Source organism: Azolla caroliniana, unplaced genomic scaffold, assembly GCF_043228905.1.
Source record: "Azolla caroliniana isolate FFs.n. ecotype wild unplaced genomic scaffold, voAzoCaro1.0.p SCAF_6, whole genome shotgun sequence".
Classification (NCBI taxonomy): Eukaryota; Viridiplantae; Streptophyta; class Polypodiopsida; order Salviniales; family Salviniaceae; genus Azolla; species Azolla caroliniana.
In genome coordinates, this window is record NW_028230441.1 from 10217818 (window position 1) to 10241455 (window position 23638).

At 40.2% G+C, this 23638-nt stretch overlaps 3 protein-coding genes across 3 annotated transcripts; 2 read left to right on the forward strand and 1 right to left on the reverse strand.

Annotated features, from left to right (window-relative positions):
- Positions 1 to 6201: 6201 nt before the first annotated feature.
- LOC147863044 (universal stress protein A-like protein) lies at positions 6202 to 8699 on the forward strand. Its single transcript, XM_087321758.1, has 4 exons — positions 6202 to 6493; positions 7821 to 7939; positions 8344 to 8462; positions 8562 to 8699. The coding sequence occupies exons 1-4, from the start codon at positions 6202 to 6204 to the stop codon at positions 8638 to 8640; spliced, it is 609 nt and encodes a 202-aa protein (XP_087177884.1). The 3' UTR covers positions 8641 to 8699.
- Positions 8700 to 16118: 7419 nt separating this feature from the next.
- On the forward strand, positions 16119 to 18458 carry LOC147863045 (serine/threonine-protein kinase D6PK-like). The gene is made up of 2 exons (XM_087320995.1): positions 16119 to 17171; positions 17323 to 18458. Exons 1-2 carry the CDS (start codon positions 16246 to 16248, stop codon positions 18374 to 18376), a joined length of 1980 nt encoding a protein of 659 aa, XP_087177121.1. The 5' UTR covers positions 16119 to 16245; the 3' UTR covers positions 18377 to 18458.
- Positions 18459 to 19556: 1098 nt separating this feature from the next.
- LOC147863046 (serine/arginine-rich splicing factor SR45a-like) lies at positions 19557 to 23356 on the reverse strand. The gene is made up of 7 exons (XM_087321609.1): positions 23229 to 23356; positions 22439 to 22467; positions 21561 to 21638; positions 21384 to 21486; positions 21149 to 21298; positions 20313 to 20382; positions 19557 to 20138 (listed from the first exon to the last, which is right to left on the reverse strand). The coding sequence occupies exons 1-7, from the start codon at positions 23229 to 23231 to the stop codon at positions 19696 to 19698; spliced, it is 876 nt and encodes a 291-aa protein (XP_087177735.1). The 5' UTR covers positions 23232 to 23356; the 3' UTR covers positions 19557 to 19695.
- Positions 23357 to 23638: the final 282 nt, after the last annotated feature.

A 23638-nucleotide genomic window follows, 5' to 3' on the forward strand; every position in this document is an offset into this window, starting at 1 on the left:
CAGAGGGAGTCCTCCGCTACTCTCCGGATTACGTTGGAAAACGAGCGATCTGCTCTAATTTCCTGCGCCGCTTGCTGGAAAGCCTTGCGTCTCCTTTGCCTTTCGGCAAGGCATCGAGTTCGATCTGTAACCAGGTCGTGCGTTGATCTAGACATCCATCCGTGTCGTCGTTCGCTGCAAAAACAGGAATCGTGGTCGCCAAAAACTGTGTTAACTCTTCGGGCCGAACAATGGCCTAACGGGTGTCTACGGAAGACACTTCACCAAAGGGTGTTACGGAAACCGGATTAGACTTCAACGCTTAATCCGACTTAATTAAGTTACTTATTATTATCGTCTTTCATAACACACGCGTAAGATATAACAATTAAGACAGAACGGCAATTAGCATAGATAGATAATAACGCTAAGCTTTTATTAATTCACCGCACCCTATTACATTGTATCCGGGCCTTTAAATAGGTTTCCGGTCAGTATTACAAAACGGTGCCATCCGCATCTATTCGGGATCGGTCTGGATCCGGAACGGCATATCGATTCCGGTCCGTCCGTCCACACTCATAGCTTAATTACAACCATATTCCTACTACTCAATTAACTCTCTGTTTCCCACTCTGGACTCCTTTTGCCGGCCGGTAACATCGTCATCCAACTTGGCATCGCGGTCTTCCGGAACTTCTCTCCCCCTTCTGTGGTCATTCGGGACGTCTCTCCCCCTCAAGTTCGGCACGTCGAGGTGACGCAACCCAAGCGCACCCGAGAATTGCCGCAACTTGTCCAGACCAACAAGCTTGGTGAAGATGTGAGCGGTCTGCGATCCGTCAGAACATACTGAAGTTCGACTTCACCGGAGAGGACACGCTCACGAACGAAATGGTAGCGCACCTCAATGTGCTTAGTCCAGGCGTGGAAGACGGGGTTCTTTGCTAGTTGGATGCTGCTGAGGTTGTCGCAGTAGATTGTCGTTGGATCGGATACCTCCACCTGCAGATCCTTAAGTAGTTGTTTCAACCAAATGACTTCGCACATAGCGATAGTCGCCCCTCGATACTCGGCCTCCGTGCTCGACAGTGCTACTGTCGTCTGTTTCTTACTGCTCCACGCAATCGCCGCACTTCCTAGAGAGAATGTGTATTCGGATGTGGATCAAAGATCGTGGGCATTTCCGGCCTAATCAACATCCGTGTAGCCGACTAACTGTTCGACAATGCCTGCTCGATATAGCAACGCCATGTCTTTTGTGCCGCTGACATATCGCAATATCCTTTGCGCGCACTGAAAGTGTTCGGCTGTAGGCTGCGACATGAATTGATTGATTAGTCTGACAGGGTAATTGAGGTCCCACCGAGTAATAGTCAAATAGATGAGACTTTCGACAATCTGTTAGAACCGTGTCAGGTCGCACGCTTTTCCCGAATCTAGGCGAAGCTTCACGTTTCTATCCAGGGGGGTCGAGATGGGCTTACAGTTTTCCATCCCGAACATGAAGAGCATATTCAGCGCGTAATGACGCTGGCTGATCAATATGCTTTCGGGGGTGTGGATCACTTCAATCCCGAGGAAGTAATGAAGGCGCCGAGATCCTTCATTTCGAATGATGCCGCAAGTTGAGACTTTACGCGATGGATTTCGTCTAGGTCGGCATCGACGATGACTAAATCATCAACATATAATAGGAGACTAACCGGTCCGTGTTGACCTTGCCGAACAAATAGAGAAGAGTCTGATTTCAATGTTGTAAAGCCCATCCTACGCAGTTGTTGTGTAATCTTCGCGTTCCAGGCTCGCAGGGCTTGCTCAAGTCCGTACAGTGACTTCTTTAGTCGGCAAACTGCCGAGGTGTTTCGTTCGGATAGAAATCCAGGGGGTTGTACCATGTACACCTGTTCCTCAAGCTCGCCTTGCAGGAACACTTTCCTAACATCCATTTGATGTAAATGTCACCCCTTCTCCGTTGTTACGACTAGCAGAACACGTATGGTAGTTATCTTCGCGACACGCGCGAAGGTCTCATCATAGTCCACGTCATGCTTCTGCGCGTAGCCTTTCGCTACTAACCGGGCCTTGTATCGGTTGACTGAGCCGTCGGTGTTGTACTTGACCTTGTACACCCACCTACATCCGATCGGCTTCACACCTTTCAGTGCATCAACCAAGTCCCAAGTTTCATTCTCCGCCAATGCGCGCATCTCTTACTCCATTGCAACACGCCAATTTGCGTTCTTCACCGCTTCTGCGTAGCTCTCCGGCTCACGCACTTCCGCTACACGGGTCATGTACGCATAGTGATGTGCCATGTACTCATTGTATCCAAACCGCACAACAGGGTTCTTCTAGCGGGTAGATCGACGTAATTTCTCATTAGCCGATGTTGAGGTTTTCTTGGGCAACACGAACTTTGCTCTCGAAGACCCCTCATCACTTTCCTCGGAGTCGGGCTCGCGTCGATCCGACTCGTTCCTATCCGTGCCGTAATCCGACACCTTCTTCTTCCCTTTTTCCTTGCACGTAAGACGTCTCCTCAGCTTCCTGCGCGGGGAATGCACGGCCGAGTCTCCACTACTCGTCGGCTCTTCTTCGGATTGGTCAAACCAACTCAGTCGTCCATTCGGTCCACTTAACCGAAACGAGATCAAACTCTCTTCGAGGGTCCTAAATTCACCCTCATCCGGAGGCACTTCAGCCTCACTGACCTCATCGTCAGAACTCGGATTGGAGTTGAGGTCCGGAGTCGGAGGCAAGTACCAGGACGCGGACTCGTCAAACACGACGTCGCGGCTTATGCGAGCTTGTTTGGTTTGGGGGTTATAGCACTTATAACCCTTCTGCTTGTCCAAATAGTTGACTAAGATACACTTCTCAACTTTCGCGTCCATCTTCCTCTATTTCTCCTTCGGCACATGCACATACGCAATGCTACCAAAAACTTTCAAGTGTCGTAGATTCAGCTTCCTTCCGAAATACAACTCATGCGCCGACACATTGTCTCCGATCCGATTCTGGATGTACACCGCGGTTCATACCGCCTCGGCCCAATAGAACTTGAGCAAGCTCTTTTCTTCCAGCATTGCCTGCGCCACTTCCACAATCGACCGATTTTTCCTTTCGGCCACGCCGTTTTTCTCCGGCGTATATCTACAACTAAATTCGCGTCGAATTCCCATCTGTTGCAGATACCCGTTGAATTGACTTGAAAAGTACTCTTTTCCGCCATCTGACCGCAAGCACTTGATCTTTCTTCCTGTTTCCCTTTCGATGAAGGTCTTGAGGTCCCAGAAACAGTCGAAGACTTCACTCTTCTTCTCAATGAGGTAGATCCACGTGTACCGCGTATAGTCGTCAATGAAGGAGACGAAATATCGACTCCCGCCAAGACTAACGTTCTGTGCCGGCCCCCATACATCAAAATGTATCATGTCGAGCTTGTTCCGACTTTGGTTACGCTCGTTAGGGAAAGGAAGTCGGTGTTGCCTCCCTAGATGGCAGGCTTCACAAATTTGTGTCTTCCGGCCACTAAATTTGGGCAATCCGAACACCACTTGTTTCGATTGCAGGTCCTGAAGCCGTTGATAGTTCACGTGGCCTATCCGCTTGTGCCATAAGTCGATATCCGACTCGACTTTTTGTCCTTTCGCGAACCTTGTGGGGCCACCGTCACTAGAGTCGAGGATAAACATCCTCCCATCTCTGTGCCCTTGCGCAATAACTCGGCCTTCTTCCTCGATGAAGCACCTGAGATGCGTGAACCGGACTTGCATCCCCTGGTCGACGATCTGCCCAACCGACACCAGATTCTTCATGATTGTCGGGACGTGTAACACGTTCATCAATTTCCCTTTCTACCCGACATGGCTCAGGGGAACTTCACCGACATTCACGATCAGATACGGAGTGTCGTCTCCAGTTGCGACTACTCCCGGTTGCATCAGTTTCTCAAGGTATGAGAACCACTCATTGTGGTACGTCATGTGGTTTGATGTGCCGGAGTCAACATACCACACCTCGTCCGATTTTAGGGTGGACTTCTTCATCGAGTTCGCTTCGTGTCTCGTCACGAAGGCTGACCCTTTTCCAGCTTTTCCGGATCCTTCGGCGTAGTGCAATCGTTGCAGATTACCCTTGTCGGTTTGTCCGGAACCTGATCTGGATCCGGTCCTCTTCGAATCGGCGCGCTTCTTCCAGCACTCGCTCTCCTTGTGGCCTTTCTTACCACAGTACCAGCATTCCGCGGCGGGTTTCCCTTGCCGGTTCTCGTCGCCTCAACTCCCCCTGTTTCTGGAGGGTCTGGAATTGCTGTCGGCATCACTTCGGTGCCTTCTTCCTTGATCCCATTGGCCGCTTCCATTGCATACCGACTCGCCTCGTCCGCCACGACCACGGGGCCTATCTCCCTCCGTGTACAACATTACTATCGGTATGCGTGCTCGTCGACGCACCCGCATGGTTCTCCTCTATAAGGAGCATCGACTGTAGGTCGAAAAATGATGGCGTATTCTCCCGTGTACACACAACAGTTCGGAATGCTCCGAACTTTGACGCCAGTCCCCCGACACAGATCTGCACCATCTCGCCTTCCTCAACGTTCACATCGATAGAGGCTAAGGAGTCGCATATCTCTTTGATCTTTGAGGTGTAATCAGCCACCGACAAGTTGTGTTGTCGTAAGTTGCTTAGCTCCTGTCAGAGTTGAAGCTTCTTGGTTGTGGTGCTTGCGGCGAAAATCTTCTTCAGATTTCCCTAAGCATCTTTCGGCGTTTTCACATCCCGAATATAGCTCAGAAGTTGTTCGCCCACACAAGACGCGAAGTAGTAGAGAACTCTGCTCGCCGACTGTTCCCAAGCCAGGAAGTCTTTGTGTGTCAATTTTGTATTTCTTTATCCTAATCTATTGCACCTCGTGTAATGGGGTTACTTCTTGAAAACCCCTAATTTCTAATTTCATGCTATATGCATACTTGATCAACGTGGTGTACCATGTAGGAAATATGACCACCTTAATATTTTTGACAATAATTATGTATTCTAAAAGAAAATTGTGATCCATACTCCTAGTGGGATTTGACTAAAAATGAGGGATGTGGCATAGTTTTCGGCCTATAAAAATCAAAGAGAAACAATGGGTAGGTTGGTGTTTTAAGGATCAAACTCAATTTTTATAAGTGACTACAAATCTTTTGTACTCTTTTGTACCATTGCTCCATTCACTCTCTTCAATGCCTATCACCTAAGGTTGAACAAGAATGGAAGGTGGCAAATCTTGAAACTTAGTTAACATTCTAAATCGCCACTTGTATCAAAGGTCTTCATTTGGAGAGTGTTGATGAAGGATTTACCTTTTGCATTAGCACTAAAGAGACATGAGTTAGCAACATGCACTTGCTTCATTTGCATTATTCAAGTGGAAGATAGTATGCATCATTTTATAAAATGTCTAATCGCTCATTAAATATGGGGTTACATTCTCACAACTCAATTTGGTATCATTGTAAATTTTATCACACACATTTATTAATAGATTTGTGTGTTTCCACTAGAAAAAGAGAGAGGATAATTATAACATATGGATTAGTAACAATGTGTAAGAATAAAGATTTGATCCCACTACCTTCAGCAACGAAAAAGCTTACAAATAAGGTAAAACCTACAATGCAAACAAAAAAGCTTAAAGAATCCTACTTGCACTAAGAAACATCAACTTAATAGCGTACCAATCACTCAAATAATAACACGAACAATTGTCCATAATTTACAAAAAGCCTAATAATAACCTCCACAATATATGACAACATTTTACAATCAGCTACTTAGCACGTGTGTGTGTGTATGTACGTGTGTGTGTGTGTATGTGTGCGTGTGTGCACTTTAATACCTAATAGCACCCAACACAAATCCTTTGATGATGCACATGAAAATCATTGATTTTCATGTCACTCCAATCCTCAGCAACTTATCTAGGAAGGGTTTGATAAGCAATGCAATCCATATTAATGATCGATGCAAGACATTGTAAAAAAGAAAAATAGAATAGAATAGAAATAGAAAGTTTCTATATGAACATAATAAGTTGTTTAAAGGTTGCATGATGTGGAGTATCACACATATGTATGAAGAAAGATGGCGTGGTCATGTTTGCCAATCAACCCCAGAAGAGTTACAATAAAGAAAATAGTTGTGCATCTCAACTTGAGAGAATAGAAGAGTATGGCCACTCCATCTTCAAGAGAAGAGACTATGACCACGCCAACATCAGAAGACACTACCTCCCCCCCATTAGATGTTAAGCCACCTACTGAAGTTCCTCACCTTCCTTCTTCACAATTGGATCGAACCCGAGTCCTTGTTGCTGTTGATGAAAGTGAAGAAAGCTTGAAAGCCCTCTCGTGGTCTATTGATAACCTCTTCTTGCCTCCTGGGTGCACTCGTTGCTCGGATGTCATCATCCTCCTCCATGTTCAAAGCCATCCTCAAGTCTTAGTTGGTCCTGTAGGGCCAGGTAAGTTTTATTCGCCTTCATGTATTGACTAGCTATGTAATCTATCTATAATACATACATGCATATGCATATGTGTGTTTATCTTTGAAGCTTTTCATTACATTTGTAGTAGTGGTTACTATTGGCCTTGTGTAGCATCATTTGGCTATACATATATATACATATGTGTGTGTATGCATATTGTTGTATAATGTTTTGATTCTATGGTTTTCGGTTTTATGATTTCATCTTCACTCACATATTAAAATTTTGAAACTTTTCGTTAGAATTGTAGTGGTTCCTATTGGCCTCATGTAGCATAATTTGGCTTTTTGTCTAGTCAAATTCTATGATCATATTTATTAGCTTGTTGTGTTGTGTTGGATTTTACGTTTCTATTTGGCATCATGATCGCTTGAACTTTAACATGCAATATGTCTTTGTAATGATTCCAAAAGATCATGACATAAGACTATGCATTGTGTACTTCATGTAAAATATCAGAAGTTGACCACTTTTGGGTTAGTATCATGGAACAGGCATGATAATTCTAATCTAGCTTAATGGAGTCAAACATCATGTTGGATTATACTACCTTTCATGATGACTTGCATCGATGAATTAAAAAAATTGGTAAATTAAATTGCTCTCTTACTTAAGGAATATGGTACTCATATACTAGTAAAGTTAAGTGGCAAGTTGTTGGATAATGTTATTTTTGTAGTTTGAGAATATTCGTCGCCTTTCATGATGACTTGCATTGATGAATTATAACATTTTGTAGATTAAATTGCTCTCTGTCTTAAAGAATATGTTACTCATATTCTCATACTAGTAAAGTTTAGCGGCAAGTTGTTGGATAATGTTAATTTTCTTAGTTTGAGAATATTCACTAATGTGCCACCCTTTGACAAATATTAGGGTTTGTTGAAAATTGTATATCTTGGTGCATTTGATCATATCTATGGTTATATTTTTTTGTTGGATTGTGACCTTGGCCATAAAAAATTTGGTATTTCATGTGTTAGGTATTTTGCAATTGATAGGTTGCAATTGGAGTTTGTTGGGTTGTGTTATTTTCATGGTTAGCCTTTCTTGGTGTATTTGATCACCACCTTCGTTACCAAATTTTGTAAATCATGCATTTAGGTTTTTTGTTGACTATAGGGATTGTTTATTCATAGTCTATTTTAGGTTGCCATTCCATGTTTTCATAACTAGGTTCTTTTATTGCTAACTAGTCTATTATCTTTATTCAATTACTATTAATTTCGTTTGTCAACAAATAGTCATGCTCTTTATTAACGGGATTACTATCCCCCCCCCCCCCCCCCCCCCTTTACTAAAGGCCATCCTCCTACAGGTTTCTATGTTACACCTGAAATCTTGGACTCCATCAGGAAGAATCAAGATAATATATCAAGGAAAGTCCTAGTTCGAGCGAAGAACATTTGTGATGAAAAACACGTAATGCGTTCTTCCACTTTGTGAACATTTTTCTAAATTTACTTGTATTTAATTGTGTTGAAGTGAAAACAATTGTGTAGTAAAGACTAGGAAATTATTGTAATAATATTGATAATTATACAATGTTTTTAGAGGTATTGATTGTGAACGATATATTGGTTGCTAATTGTGATTGTCACTTTAGAGATTATCATAAACAGGTCACAGAAATCATTTGCAGTTCATTTTTTACATGTTTGTTGTTTGTGCTTGATTGTCTTCATACAAGTACACAATTTTGAGTTATATATCCTCCATTAAACGCTCTTCTCAAGTGACATATTTTATATGTTCTAATTTTGTTCTCTTATTTATTTTCAATCTTAACCCCATGATTTATTGTGCATATCTCATACCTTTGACAGTTAGAAATTGAGACAATGGTTGCAATTGGAGATGCAAGGGATGGTATTTGTGAAGCCATTGATAAGCTTCATCCGAGGTATTTGGTCATTGGTAGTCATGGATATGGAGCCTTCAAAAGGTGTGACTTTTTACTATATTTATTTGAAACGTTTTGTTGGTGGATATTGGATTTCAATGTAACTAATGTGATGTCGACCTATTTGTGCATGGGTCACAGGACGTTCCTCGGAAGTGTCAGTGATTATTGCGCTCATCATGCAAAATGTCCTATAGTTATTGTTAGAAAGAAAGACTAATTATATGGAATCTTTAATAAAAAGCCTTAATATCCACATCTTCGAAGTTATATAGTTTGTATAAAATGTCGGTCACATCTCATTGTGTGCTCAATATGAGATGCTACTTTTGTAAGCTACAAAAACATGAGTTTATAAATCTTGTTTATAATATATGGGCATGCAATTTTAGTGTGATTATTTCCATTTAATGTGTCACTATATATGCAATCTCTATGTGATTATTTTCGTAAAGGTATGGTAGTGAATTGTAAAACATCTCATATATGTCAAATCTCATTTGGATCGTTATTGTTTTAAAGTTTTGTATTTTGTATGTATGAATCCGTACCTTCCAATACGCAAGTTGTGTATTTTATAAAGTGTCAAGTCACATCTCATAGGTGGTGGAAACAATATGCTCTTTTTTGTAAGCTACAAAATTGGGCTTTCAAATCTTGTTGTATTAAGGTGTCGTTATAGATTTCACTTTTGTGGATGTCTCACTAGTAACTAACCATGTTAAAAGTGTTGGTTATTTTTTGCAAGCTACAAATTTGGGCTATCTAAATCTTGTATTTAGATTCACTTTCGTGGATGTCTCACAAGAAACGAAGTCATGTTAAAAGTGTTGGCTAGATCACTTGAAACAAAATCGCGTTAAAATTGTTGGCTAGAGACCAAGTTTTTACCAATTGAAAGGTGTAACAATGATTTTGTTAGAATAATAATGTAGGAATATGGGAACATAGCGGCGAAATATAGTATATATATGTAGATGTCTTTAATGATGTGAACTTAAAATCTGAACTTGAGACGGAAACTAAAACCAAGAAATTTTTCAAATACAAAAGCATTAATGGAATCCACGGTCTTACTTTTGTGAAACTCTAGGGTGTTGTTTCCCAATTTCCCACTTCTATTTTTATTCTCGTGTCCATTTCCATGGCGGTCCCCTGAATTAAGAACTCCATTCTCGTTTGTCCCACACTCTAGTAAATTGGTTTTGAAAGCATTCGAGCTATAGAACAAATTTAGAATAATCCAAGACATCCTCCAACTTTCCATCTTATAGTTGGAAGCTTGCACTAAGATCGCCACATGGACCAATTGTGGTAAGTGGTTGTTTTGTTTAAATTTATTTACTTTGGTTAATAACCGTAAATAGCAATGGCTATTTGGTTCATGTAACTCAAAGGATATAGAGCACTCCACCCCTAGCTCACGTACTCCACTTTAGAAAAGCCACTTTGCAAAGGACTTTGGGTAATTTTTATTATACATGGACATCAAAATTGTGGTTGGTTTGGTTGGTAAAAACCAATCAATAGAAATTATGAATTCGCTAAGACATCCATCATGGGATTCGTTACCTTATTGGGAAATTTATTCAAAGAATTATGAAGTTTGATTATATAGTAAATAGTGTGAATCTCAAATTTGATATCTTTCAATGTGTAACAAGCAGCAAGTAGTTTGGAACTTCACTTACTTGCCACAATAATATTGTAGATTATGTGAAACTCAATTTTGGTCTGGTTCCATAGTTTGGGACTTGACTTACAAGCCTCATGAATAATGTCATTACTTTCACAAGCCAAGTCAGGGACTTTGAAGGCAAAGGTGGGTTTGGGCAAAATTTTAATCAAATATCTTAACAAATGACAAACAAGATGGGTTTATTGATATTGATTTTAACATTGACATATGGTGGTTGTACTAATTGGGTCTTATATTATAACCATTTCAAGGAAATGTAGGGGTGTGATATATATTAGATGGGTGATATTGTGCTTAATTGTTTCCATGTTTAGCTAATAATATCTAATGTCCAAGCACTATAGTGGGCCATTTGATGACGAAGTAAGACTATTATCAAATGTTATGATCACATGCACCCAACTCATGCTCATGAAGCATGATGAATTGAGCTACTCATAATGGAAAACAATACCCCCAACATTAGCACATTCCTTCTAGGGTGCACATGTATGACCAAAGACATCGTGGCCAAAAAACACGAGTGATCACTTTCAAAATTTAACATAATTGTGACCATGTAATCTAGGAGCATGCTATAAGCTTAACGTAGATGAGTCATGGCGCAAAGTGTTTCCCAGCTACGTTGAACACATGTAATTTAAATGCAATAACACATACAAAACCTAGTTATAAGTTGAGTAACCAATAGGTGTGGGTTGACAAATCTAGCACCTCGAAGAGCTCGATAGAAAATAATATAGCCATGAAATAAACTCTTAAGAAAATGTGTCATAAAAGGTGCAAGATAATTCATTCCATGAATAATGTAATAGACATTAAAATAATCTCATTAGGTTGTGTAGTGCAATGAGTTTATTCACATCAAGATGTATTTTGTAAGTTTACGCAATTAGAGCTTGACATAGACAACCATTTTCATTTCATATCTTTGTTAGAGTGTGGTCCTTACAGTGAAGGAATTGTCTATTTAAGGTCAACATCAGGATACCTAGGTTACTTACCCACTCATATTAGGAAATGTGTTGTTTGTCAACTTTTGATTCCCCAATCATCATAGTCTCCTTTGCAAGAAAAATCACAATCAGCAGCATTACTTGTATCGCTTACCAAAAAAGTTAACAAACAGTTGAAGATACACAATGAAAAGTAGTCAATCATTCAATAACTTGCTTGTTTTTACCAAACAACACACCATCATTTGTCTTATGGTGTTGATGCAACAAAGAGTGTGCTCTCACCAACATGGAATGTGTAAAGATGACACACAAGATAAGCACGGGAGCACGACAATATATGAAGGGGAACCTTACGATGTTCATGTGAATGGACCTAATAAAGCTATAGAAGTATCCCTATTGTAGCATGTTGCATTCCAAGGGTGAGAGTAGTCAATGTACAATAATGGGAACTTGAGTTCATACTCCTTGATTTTTCCAAGGGATGCCGAACATGTAGTTGGGCATACACCATGTTCCCCTACTGCACCATCATGGCTAACATCCACTATATCCTAAGTTCCTTTCAAATGATTAAGTTGGTTCAATGTTCTAGATAGCTCATTTGCAAATACAAAAGTTATTACAATTGCAAAGGAACAAAGTTTGGTACAAAGTTATATTGTTTCAAGAAATTTGAACGAAGATGGTTTCAAGAGTGTGAAGATGATCACGGATCATCAATATTGACCATGGCTTCCAAGGTTTGACTCAAGTTAGGTCTTAAATAGATCTATGCATGTATGGTATACCTTCTAATCATCACCTAATCGATCGTACACTTGCATCTATGGTATACAATACTTTCACATCCAAAACTAAAATCTATTGCTTCATGCACAATGATGTTCAGGGGGCTTTAAAGCTTATGGTGACCTCAAGGTTTCATCGACGTGAATCTCAAATAAAAGTGCACGTTAGCTACAACACCCTCAAATAAACATGTATAACATCGTTGAAACTACAAAAATGAACCTTGTGTAGTTCATATTTGATGACCTCATGGTTTTGTTTTGTTTGACCTCCACTCAAACCCTACAGGGTATGCCCCATCATTTGTACAACCTTGAATTTAATAGTGTTTGCATTATGTTCATGACATGTCATGGGTTGCGTTGACATTTTAATATAATATAGTTATTAGTAGGAATGACATAAGTGTTATTGCCTAGATTGTTCCATCAAAAACTTTATTATCTATTTCTCTATAGGGATAGCATAATTGTGTTGGCCATTGGTTATAATCCATATGGCAAGACAGAATTGGCATAATGTACTCACATTATGGTGGCCTCATGGTCTCCATTTAGAGTTTGTTAGCTTTAAGGAGATTTGCAAGATGTTGTGCACATGTCACTTGTGGTAACACGTGATAGTTATGTCTTGAACTATAGTGGGATGGCGAGAATGGCATAAAAGAATTTACATTGTGGATGGCCCAACATAAACATGTATGGACTTGTCTTCATGACCCTTTTCCCATTTCACATTTATACTCGAAGCAAAGCGACGTGCCTTTATGCCCACAATCACGACCATGCACAAGAAGCCAACTAAATTGGGGAGTTATAATGAATGCCATTATAGAGTTCTATAAAGTAAAGGTTGATACATATGTATATGGCACACCAATTAAATGGGGTAGGACCATCTAGAAAGGTCGCCCTCATGTGAGTGGTGCCCTAATGCTTACATAACTCAATGAAATTTAAGGAGCATCATGAGGGCATTATTAGTGGAACTTATGAACCAAAAGGAGAAACATGAGATCAAGTCCAAGCTGATGCCATTGACTGAGAATGGCCCACTCTTGAAGCTTTATTTGAACTCCAACCAATTACACGAGATAAAGAGTCCCAATTTTAATCATACATATGTGTTTGAAGAAATAAGGTAGTCATAACATTCCTAACATATAATTGCCAACATGTTGATAATGTACTATCATCATTCATGGTCTCATCTCAATATTTGTTTAATTTGTACCTGCAATCTCGTCTTAATGTTCATTCAATGAGTGCACTAACTTTAGCTTTATTCATGAAGCAAAACACAAATTATTAACATCATAAGTACACCATAACCTCCATATCTTGTGATTGTGGAAAATGCAACCTTGATTTCACAATAATGTAGATATTACTTTTAAGTTTTAACAATATAAGAGGGACTACCAAAGACGGAGAGTTATATTTTGGCCCACACATGGCTATAATTTCATGTAAATCATATTGCATACTAAGGGCTATAATTAGATGATATTTGAATGAACCAAAACCCAAAACCTGGAACATTTAGAGGATACATTCAGATTTATAAGTGGCACTTTCTACTTTCTCAATTCTGACATAGACCTTTCATGAAAGACATATGTCGGATTCTTGTGATTAATTTAAATTTATGGCATTCATGTTTTGTGTACAATAAAGGTTTAGTTAATGTCAACAACTCTTGCCAAATAATTGGAATAGGAAGACATATTTTACTATTAACTAACATGTAAATATTAGGAGAGAAAATGCACCCTTTCCATATGATCAAGGACATGAAAAAGTATGGCTTTATAAAAAAAGGACAATTGTTAGTTATTCCTACATATGAATTAAGAAAGATTTCCATACACATGCCCTTAATTTCAAAATACATGTATATCCACATAGATTGCTTATAAACCTATTAATGCTAAAGACCATTCTTCAAACAAGCTCCCACTCATAACGGGGGAAACAAATAGAATTGGTGTGCTGAGTTTTGATCAAGGGTTGCCTACAAGTTGGTAAAATACGGAGTGTAGTCTCTTGACATATTGTTTGATGAATAAAAACACAAGCTTGTGCAAGCTTTAAATCTAGGAGCACATGTGTGTATTGAGCTTGATATCTTAACCAACTTGGTTAAAGACGTTAAAGACCAAGTATAGCAACATCTTTCTCACTACCATATGGGTTAGTAACGCATTGGGCAACCAACATTAGAATAGAGCTCATGATAGATGTAGGTGAATATTATATATCTCCAGCTATTTAGGTGCACCAAAAACATATAGATACATTTTGAACTCAAGCTTTCACAATACTAAGTTGAACAACATACTTAGCTAAACCACACATTTCACCCATGTTTCCATGTGAAAGTTGGATGGAAACTTACAGAAAACATCAATGCTTACATAAATATAATGTTGATTCCATTATATCTCTAATTATCCTTTAATTTCAAATATTTATGTATTCATTTGAGACAACCACAATTCTTGGTTTTTTATTTGCCAATGGAATGAACTTATAACAAATGCATTCAACATTGACAAGTTGGTTTTGTTTGAAGTCTTAAGCAATGTGCATTGCGCCCAACACATTCAAGAACACAATGTGAGAGCCCTCCACGACTTCACTCTTTTAAAAAGAAAAGGGTCTAGATATAATATTGAGAAATGGAAAGAAAACGTCAAGTGTCCAATTGAGGGCGACACATTGATAGAGGTAAGGGAGGGGGTGAGTAACAATCGGCAACGGTTTGGTTCAAGAGGGTCCAAACCGAATTGTTTAAATTTTTTGAAACCAGAATCGAACCGAACCGAACCACGAAATTGTTAAACCGAAACATTACTTTTTTTTTCAAACCGTTAAGCCATTAAACTGATAAAACTATGGTTTTGTGGTTCGGTTTCGATTTTCAGCTTAGCTCAAATTTAAATTTAAAAAATTTCATTATTTTAATTTTTACAAATTTAAAGATTTTCCTAAAATGTGAGAATAAGGCATGAAAATGATAAGATTGTTTAAAAACAACTTTTTAATTTTTTTAACAATTAAAAAAAAGAAGAAGTCGTTAAATCGTTTAAACTGTAGTTTCTAACTGTTGAAACCGAACCAAACCATTAAAAAAACCCGAACTTGAACCTGAACCAAACCATTAAGCCGTGGTTTCGCGGTTCGGTTCGGTTCAAACCGAACCGTTGCCGATTGTTAGGGGTGAGCCTATTATGAAAAGCGTAAGATGTAGTCATAGTGTTAAATTAAGGATAGGTGTAAGTTTGAGAAAACACCCAACATTCCAAAAATTTACAAAGGTGGCTTGGGCTTACAAATTTTCTTCACGAAAATTCTTGAGCACTAGGAAGCACTACGAACCAATTGGTGACTCTTTCTTAGGTCGTGTTGTAAACCTTATTGATGGTTGGGATAACATTTCAAGCTTTTGAGCGTAGACTAATTGAATGTCTCGTTCCTAGAATGATCAAGAAGCGTTTTGTGTACGAACCCCCACAATCAAGCCTCGTCCCTGTCGATTAAATGATCCCTATGCATGAATACACACAAACCTTGGTTCATACATAAAAAAATTACATGGTCACCTACGTTAATATAATTGGATACCTTTGATAGAGAATTGCGTTCCTCCTTGTGGAGCAAGTCCACACAAACTTGTAGAATGAACCCAACTTGAAGAGGCGACTTCAAAACAATAAACTCCAGTGACACTTTCTAGATGAATTGTCTTCCCCGGGTCAAGCTCTCAATGGTCCCAACCAACTTCACAAGCGTAACTTCAAGGCATCTTTCGATGCGTGTGGAGTTTACTAGAAATAGCATTCTATGATGGCCATTACGTGGATGTAAAACGCATACACAGAATGGGAATAAAGCCCCAAGCACACACACACACACACACACGTATACATATAAGAAATAGATATGTAGTACAAATGTCAAAGCCGAGATTCTCGAAACCGGAGGGATGGTGCAGTGGGGTTCGACCAGGGGCCGGATAAGCAAAACTTGAATAGGCCCAATAGTGTGTGTATTACACACATATATCATATATGTATATGTACTACTACTACTAAAAAGGCTATATAGTTATAGGCAGCAAAAAGACTATATAGTATAGACACAATGTCTGATGTGCACATGTTTGTTTGTAAGAAGAAGAAGAAGAAGAAGAGGAGGAGGGCAGTGGACCCACACTCTCTCTGCCTGCTCCCTCCTCCTGCTGTGCCTCATTTCTCTCTTGCTCACTCTTTCTTGCTTCTGGTTACAGTACAATAATCTTCTCTTTCTTCCCCTCCTCCTCCTTAGATTGATTTTTGCTGCAGGCAGCCACACACCCACTTGATGCACCCCCAATGATCCATCATCATCATCATCATCATCCCCCTGCCCATGTTGACCCCATAGGAAGCCATGATGTGGATGGTGTTGTACCTGTGATCACTGACCATCACCATGGAAACCATGTGCATCAGTGTGCCCACCATTATGATGACCACTACCACTACCACTACCGCGAAGACGACACCAGCGACGAGACTTGGTCGTCGGGGATCCCCGAAGACTTCTATGTCGAGGAAACAGAGTACGGATCTGACGACAATGCCGGGATGCAGCAACTCGGACAACCAGAACAATCCCATGGAAATTCTGTTCTAAGTTCAATGCATCTCCAATCTGACGGAGTGGAAATCGCAACCACAGCTGTGGATAGTGTGGAGATGGAGATGCCACAGTCGGAAAGCATGAGCAATGATGGTGATGATGAAGGCGGTGAAGGCGAAGGCGGTGGGACGAGATCAAGATCAAGATCAGGGGTGTCATGCTGGCCAAGGCCGATCGGCAACAAGCCTCACAAAGCACAAGACGCGGCATGGGCAGCCATCCGAAGCGTGATCTCCTCCGGAGGCACTATCGGCCTCCATCATTTCCGGTTCTTGCAACGCCTCGGGAGCGGTGACATTGGCAGAGTCTACTTGACAGAACTCCTGAAGGTAGAAGAAGGGCTTCCTGGCACCAGCACCTCTGACATTGGCACTGGCTTATACTATGCCATGAAAATCGTGGATAAGCAGGCCCTGGCGAAGCGGAACAAGCTTCATCGGGCACAGACGGAGCGCGAGATCCTCGAGATCCTCGATCACCCCTTCCTTCCCACGCTCTATGCACACATCGACGATGGACGACAGTCTTGCCTTGTCATGGAGTTCTGCCCCGGCGGGGACCTCCATGTCCTCCGACAGCTTCAACCAGGGAAACGGTTCACACGCAGTGCCGTAAGGTGGGGGTTGTCTTTGCCATTCTTATCTTGAGTATAGAACATTTAGGGTTAATGAAGACTTAGGGTAGGTAGATCCATACACTAATACACTTGGAACAGGCTTCCAGAGATCATCATCAAATCAATTAGAGTTCATTGTCCTTTTGTGTAGGTTTTATGCGGTGGAGGTGCTCATGGCTCTCGAGTATCTACACATGATGGGCGTCGTTTATCGGGACCTGAAGCCGGAGAACGTTCTTGTGCGTGAAGATGGGCATATAATGCTGTCCGACTTCGATCTCTCGCTTAAATGCAATGTGGATCCGGCCATTGCGACCACATCAATTGTGAGGGGCAACAGTTATGTTGGCAGTGTCGGGGTCGGGCTGGACAACGGATGGGCATCCACCCCTCCACATGGACATGGTGCCAATTTTGGTCTATGTAGCTCCACCGGGGGACGCCCAACTTCTTGTATAGATACCCCTCTTCGGTGCAGCGTTGTGTCGCCTTGTAGCATCCATCCCATCACATCTTGCCTTCCAATCCGGAACTGTCTTGTCCCATATTTCGTTGGCTGCCGCCCCCGCCGCCAACATCATGCCCAACCCCAACACCTCATCAAAACCAATACCAATAGCAGTAGAAACAATGCCCCTGAGCTTCTCGCGGAGCCAACTTCCGTGAGGTCAATGTCGTTTGTGGGGACACATGAGTACCTCGCACCTGAGATCATCTTAGGTGAAGGCCATGGTGCAGCTGTGGATTGGTGGACATTGGGCATCTTCCTTTATGAGCTTCTCCACGGACGCACGCCATTCAAAGGCCCCGATAACGAAGCCACGCTTACAAATGTCGTGACACAGTTGCTTAAGTTCCCTACATTGGGAGCGAGTACGGCCACAGACGAAAGTCTTGCTCAATATTCCACGAATCTCCAAGGCGACACTAGTTGTTATATGGAAGCACAAGATCTCATCAAGAGACTGTTGGTTAAGGATCCTAGGAAGAGATTTGGGGCTGTGAAAGGGGCCACTGAAATCAAGCAACATCCATTCTTTCGGGGTGTAAATTGGGCGCTTGTTAGGTGTGTGACTCCGCCTGAAATCCCACTTCAATTTTCACTAGGCACCAATCACAACCTCTCTAAGGGCAGCCTGAGCTCGTTAGGTGTGTCCACTGATGATAATGGTAGCGGCGCTGCACCTGAGTTTAAACTCTTTTGACTACACTACAATGTCTTGGACTGATCCATAGAAAAAATTTGTACACATTTGATGCAATTACACATTATTTATTTTCCCCCTCTATTCTGCATTCTCTTAGTTGGTTATGCAAAAAGCTTAATCCACTCTTAGGAATGCATTTACTTGTTGATCCCAAATTCCAATCTCCTATTAGAGATGATATTTCCAATGTCCCAAATCCTCCATTATCACCAAAGTGCTCATTTCTATTACGTTGATGGTAACTCCCAACACTAATTATTCCACCACCAAACAATCAATCATGCAATAAAAAAGGCCCATATATGTATGTACATAGACTATATTGGATGAGATGTTCAAAATTTATGACTCAGAACACATGCCACACATTGTCCATGTAGTCGCTGGGAAACCATTACTACAGAATTAGACTTTCAAAAGTCGGGGGTAAAATCTAGTGCCAATCATTAGATCTCTTCTTATAGATGTGAAGGGACTTATATGAGTAACGCCCTCTCCCAAATCATCTTGGTTACCAGAAAACACACGGTTATACACTTCAGAATTGTAACGATTGTGCCTTCATTCTACAGAATTTATGACTTCGAATGTCAAGGGTAGTGCCAATCATTAGATCTCTTCTTAAAGATGTGAAGGGAGTTATATGAGTAACGCCCTCTCCCAAATCATCTTATCTTCTAGATTAGGAGGTAGGAGTGCTTTTAGCATTTCTTTTTCAACCCGAGTGCATTTTTGGCCCTTGCCTTTATAGAGTAGGCATTCCTTTAGGTGGACATGCACTTACCCACCCTGCTCAATTTATACCGATCCACGTGCACAGAGCCATCACCTTACAGCCTACAGGCTATATACCTATCCTCTTCTTCAAAGGCAGATACTTCAATATTATGAATATGATACAGGTTCACGTTCGTAAGTTTTAACACCATCATAAATAATATCAATCAATATTAGAACCCTCAGGGATTTGAACATAACATATTCACTACTAAATACACAAAAACTGTCATCTAAGAAGCTCTAGAGACCCTTTTGATCAATCCCACAACCTCATTAATACCAAGTAACATCTATCTTGATACATCCCAATAATCAAAGCAAATGCTAACCTCTTCCATTCAAGAAATCATTAACACATGGTCAACAATCCATAGACCTGAAATTAAAATGCAATGCCTTTAAAAACCCTCTACTAAAAAGTCCAGATCAGATGCCACCACTGAATGGTGTATATATATTTGTACAGCACAAATGTTTAATCCAATTTGACTTATCCATTTTAAGGTCATACCGTTTTTACTCTACTATACTTATTTTTATCTATAATAAGGAGAGACACTTCTGGACCTTGACCGAGATATGTATCTGCGAACAGGGGTTCTTGAAGGAGATCGGTATCTCCGCCCACTTCGATATGAATAGGTAGGGGTCGGTGACCGAGATGGAGAACGATATCTCCTCCCTCTATATGAAGAATATAGAGGCGATGGAGACCTTCCTCTGTCCTCTCGCCTTGGAGAGTAATCAGAAGATGGTGATCGATCTCTATCTCTATTCCTCCTACTATACCTATATGGGGATGGAGATCTATCCCTGTAATGACCTCCATATCTATAAGGAGAATATTGAGGGGAACGGGATCTACCCCTATATCTACTCCTGCTCCTGCTTCTGTACGGAGAATAATCAGGTGAATAATCCCGAGAAGAACGGTAAGGAGAATAATTAGGAGATCGCCTCCTTTCATAATCATATGATGCTGCCAAAAAGCGAAACAGGTTGTAGGATTAAAAATAGTTAGTTCATTGCACAAATTATATTTCACTTAATAATTTCATAATGATTTCAAGGCTCCAATGATTAATGATTAATTCTTTGAAATATTGCACAAATTTCAAATGCATTGTCCTCTGCGAATTGTAGAATTACTCACATGAGCCCCTGGTCGTCCGTACTCCTAAGTACTTCCCTGGTGTGGGGGTTCTTGCTCTTTTCCGCCTTGCCTGTGACACAAAAAATAAAAATCAGATCAAGAAAGTTTCATTAGCACTGTGGTGGAAGCACGAACATCTTATACATATAAATAGGCTTAGGTTAAAATAGTAGAAATTGCAATCAGTGAAATTCAGTCTACTTGATGTGGGTCACAATCCAAGATCAACTCAAACCTTTCTTTTATTTGCTGAGAAGTTTTGATGTTTGAATGCTGCATTGCATGCATAATATAAACAAGAAATGATGACATCAAGAATGATGTTCCGTAGTCGAAACTTCTCAAATAATGTTATTTTTACAGGTTTCATAGTAACCGATCACATCTTGAACCAAGTTGTGAAAGTTGATGTTGGTGGCACAGCGACGTAGCTGTCTTTGAGATTGAATTTTGAGTAAAATGACAAGTCGAGCTGAGTATGGATAATCAACACAAAACTATCAGATCTAAAGTTTACGACACTTCAACAATCAATGGTTCCAACAGCAATTTGTAAAAACATCTATAGACTGGTCATACCACATGACGCAAAGACGACCATCTAGACAGACACAGCATACAACTCCCATTCATTAACATGATTCCTAATTATTAGTTACAGATGGAAAGCTTTTAGAATAATAATATCAATGCTCTTCTAATGTCACTTTGTCAAAATATCTAAACATGCTCTTCTAATGTCGCTTTGTCAAAATATCTAAACTGGTTATGCCACATGATACAAAGACGAACAATAATATCAAATGGAAAGGTTCATAAGAATAGAACCAACTTACTTTTTCCACAGTTATCACTCGCCCTTCTAGTATGGACTTATTTAAATGCTTGATACATCGGTCCGCACCTTCAAGTGATTCCATTGTAACAAAACCAAACCCACGCGATTCTTTGGTTCTTGGATCTACCACCAAGTGGCATTCAACCACCTGAAAACATGATACGAATCAATCAGATTAAGAAAAATATTGAAAGAAAACAAAATTAACCATCCCCAGACACCTATATATTCACCTTTCCCTCAGTTGAACAGTGATCAATAAGGTCTTTTTCGGTCACCCGTGAAGAAAGGCCAGTAATATACAAATTATTACCAGGATTGAGGGAGGTTTCATCACTGCACAATGAATAAATACTCCATTAGCAAGAAGACGGAATCAATGCACAAACTACATTCCACAGAATAATTACCTTTCAGGACTTCTGCTTCGAGATCTTGAATTGGAGCGAGAGCGAGAGCGATACCTTGATGATGGACTATAATCATACCTGGTGGAAGGGAGCACAATCAAATTTATACAAAATAGTCAAAACGTTTTTCCACAAGAAACTCAAACAGTACAGGGATATTATTTACTAATAAGAAATCTATTAATATCCTACAGTTCTAATATACAACCACTGAATGTGTTTCCATAACTAGTATGAAGATCATAACAGCAGAACTCATTAGACCATGCAATATCCAACCTATGCAAAAGACACGATGCAATAACATATTTTCCACTGATCCCCATATTGTCAGAAAAATCATAATGAAGGATTCTGAAGATATTTATTTTTCATTATTCCTGAGAAATTATTTGAACACGAGAAACCATCAGCCACAACCTGTCTTGCTTTTTATAAAAATCCACTTATAGATATATACTTAAGTTTCAATAGACCCTTAAAATTTGGAAGCTACCTAAAGAGTACAAGTAGATAACCTGTAGGACTCATGCAGGAAATCTTCATAAAATTAATTTATCATAAACCACACAGATCCACCAATGAGAACAATACGAGGACTAGGAAATCAAGCAAACGCATACCCAAAGATCGAGAATTTCTATATTTTAATCCAAGAGATCTCTAGTGTAATCTATTACCCTACGATCAAGTCAAAGGCATACTCTAAGGTTGAGAACTCCTACAATCTCATCTTTAATCCTACAATCTAAACTTTAATCTAAGAGATCTTCGAAGTAACCTACTTGCTCTAAGATCAATAAGTACTACAATCTCATCTTTGATCCAAGAATCTCCTAAAATGACATAAAAAAAGAGGACGAATAAAGAGGACAAACCTGCTTCTCCGCTGCGATGATGCATACGCCTGTAACAATAACAAAAAGAAGAATCTGTCAGCTAATACATGGTCATCATGACCAATTAATTTCATTTAAACCGAAACAGTCAATTCCTGGTTAATATCTTGAAAGAAACTAACATTTTCCATATATATATGAGAACAAAATTAGCCTAATTTATTCAAAATCTATGAAACAGTTTACGTGGCGATTGTACGAATAGGATTATACCTAGACCATATACTCTGCAAGACGAGAAACATTATTCCTTCCGAATAATTTCATGCTTATATTCGATGGTGAGGCTTACCTTTGTCAATCTATGAATATAGCCAACTTTATACAAAGGCAAATTCTTACAGCTAAAATGCATAAAAGGCTAACTGGAATCATCAGGAAGAGTAAAACATATCGCAACTAAAAAGCCAAACTTCAAATAATACACTAAAGGCCATGAATAAGCGAGTCAATTTCATAAAGGACACGATCAGCCTGTGAGGATTAAGTTAAACACATACAGCAACAAAAAATGTCTAATTTCGGAGATAGGCACAACGATAATCCCTCAAGTTTAGAATGAGGGATGACTACATCAAGTAGTAGATGGTTCTAAGCAAGCGTCAAAAGTTTTTCTTTGAGAAGGCAAATTCATGAAAAAAGAAGAGATCAGCCTTCTGTTTCAGAGAAGCAAAGCGTCTAGGAATCAAGTCAGAATGGGAGAAACAAAAGAGACGGAAACGGAGAAGTAGCGGGAGGGAGAGAGGGAGGAGAAGAAGAAGGAAGTTACCATAACGCGAGGAGGTAGCGCAAATCGTCGAAGATGCAAACCCTAGCTGTGAAACAGACGAAGGAGAGGAGACGGAGGAACGAGAACGAGAACGAGAGAGAGAGAGAGAGAGAGAGAGAGAGAGAGAGAGAGACGAGGGCGAAGAGAAGGAATTTCTGGAACCTTCTACTGGCTTTATACGTGGAGATAGAGGAGAATGCAATGTTTGCTACACTTGGACCGTCCGATCAGGTTTCCAAATCGACGGCTCCAAATCGTTTTCCACTTGCTTCTTATAGTATGTAAAGTGAAGTTTGGGAGGAGGATCCTATAAATCACTCACTCATTCCATCCGCCCCTTTCGTTTCGTGTTGCATTTTCTTCCTTCCTCCATTTGTCCCTTCGTCCTCTCCCCAATTGCTCCACACTTT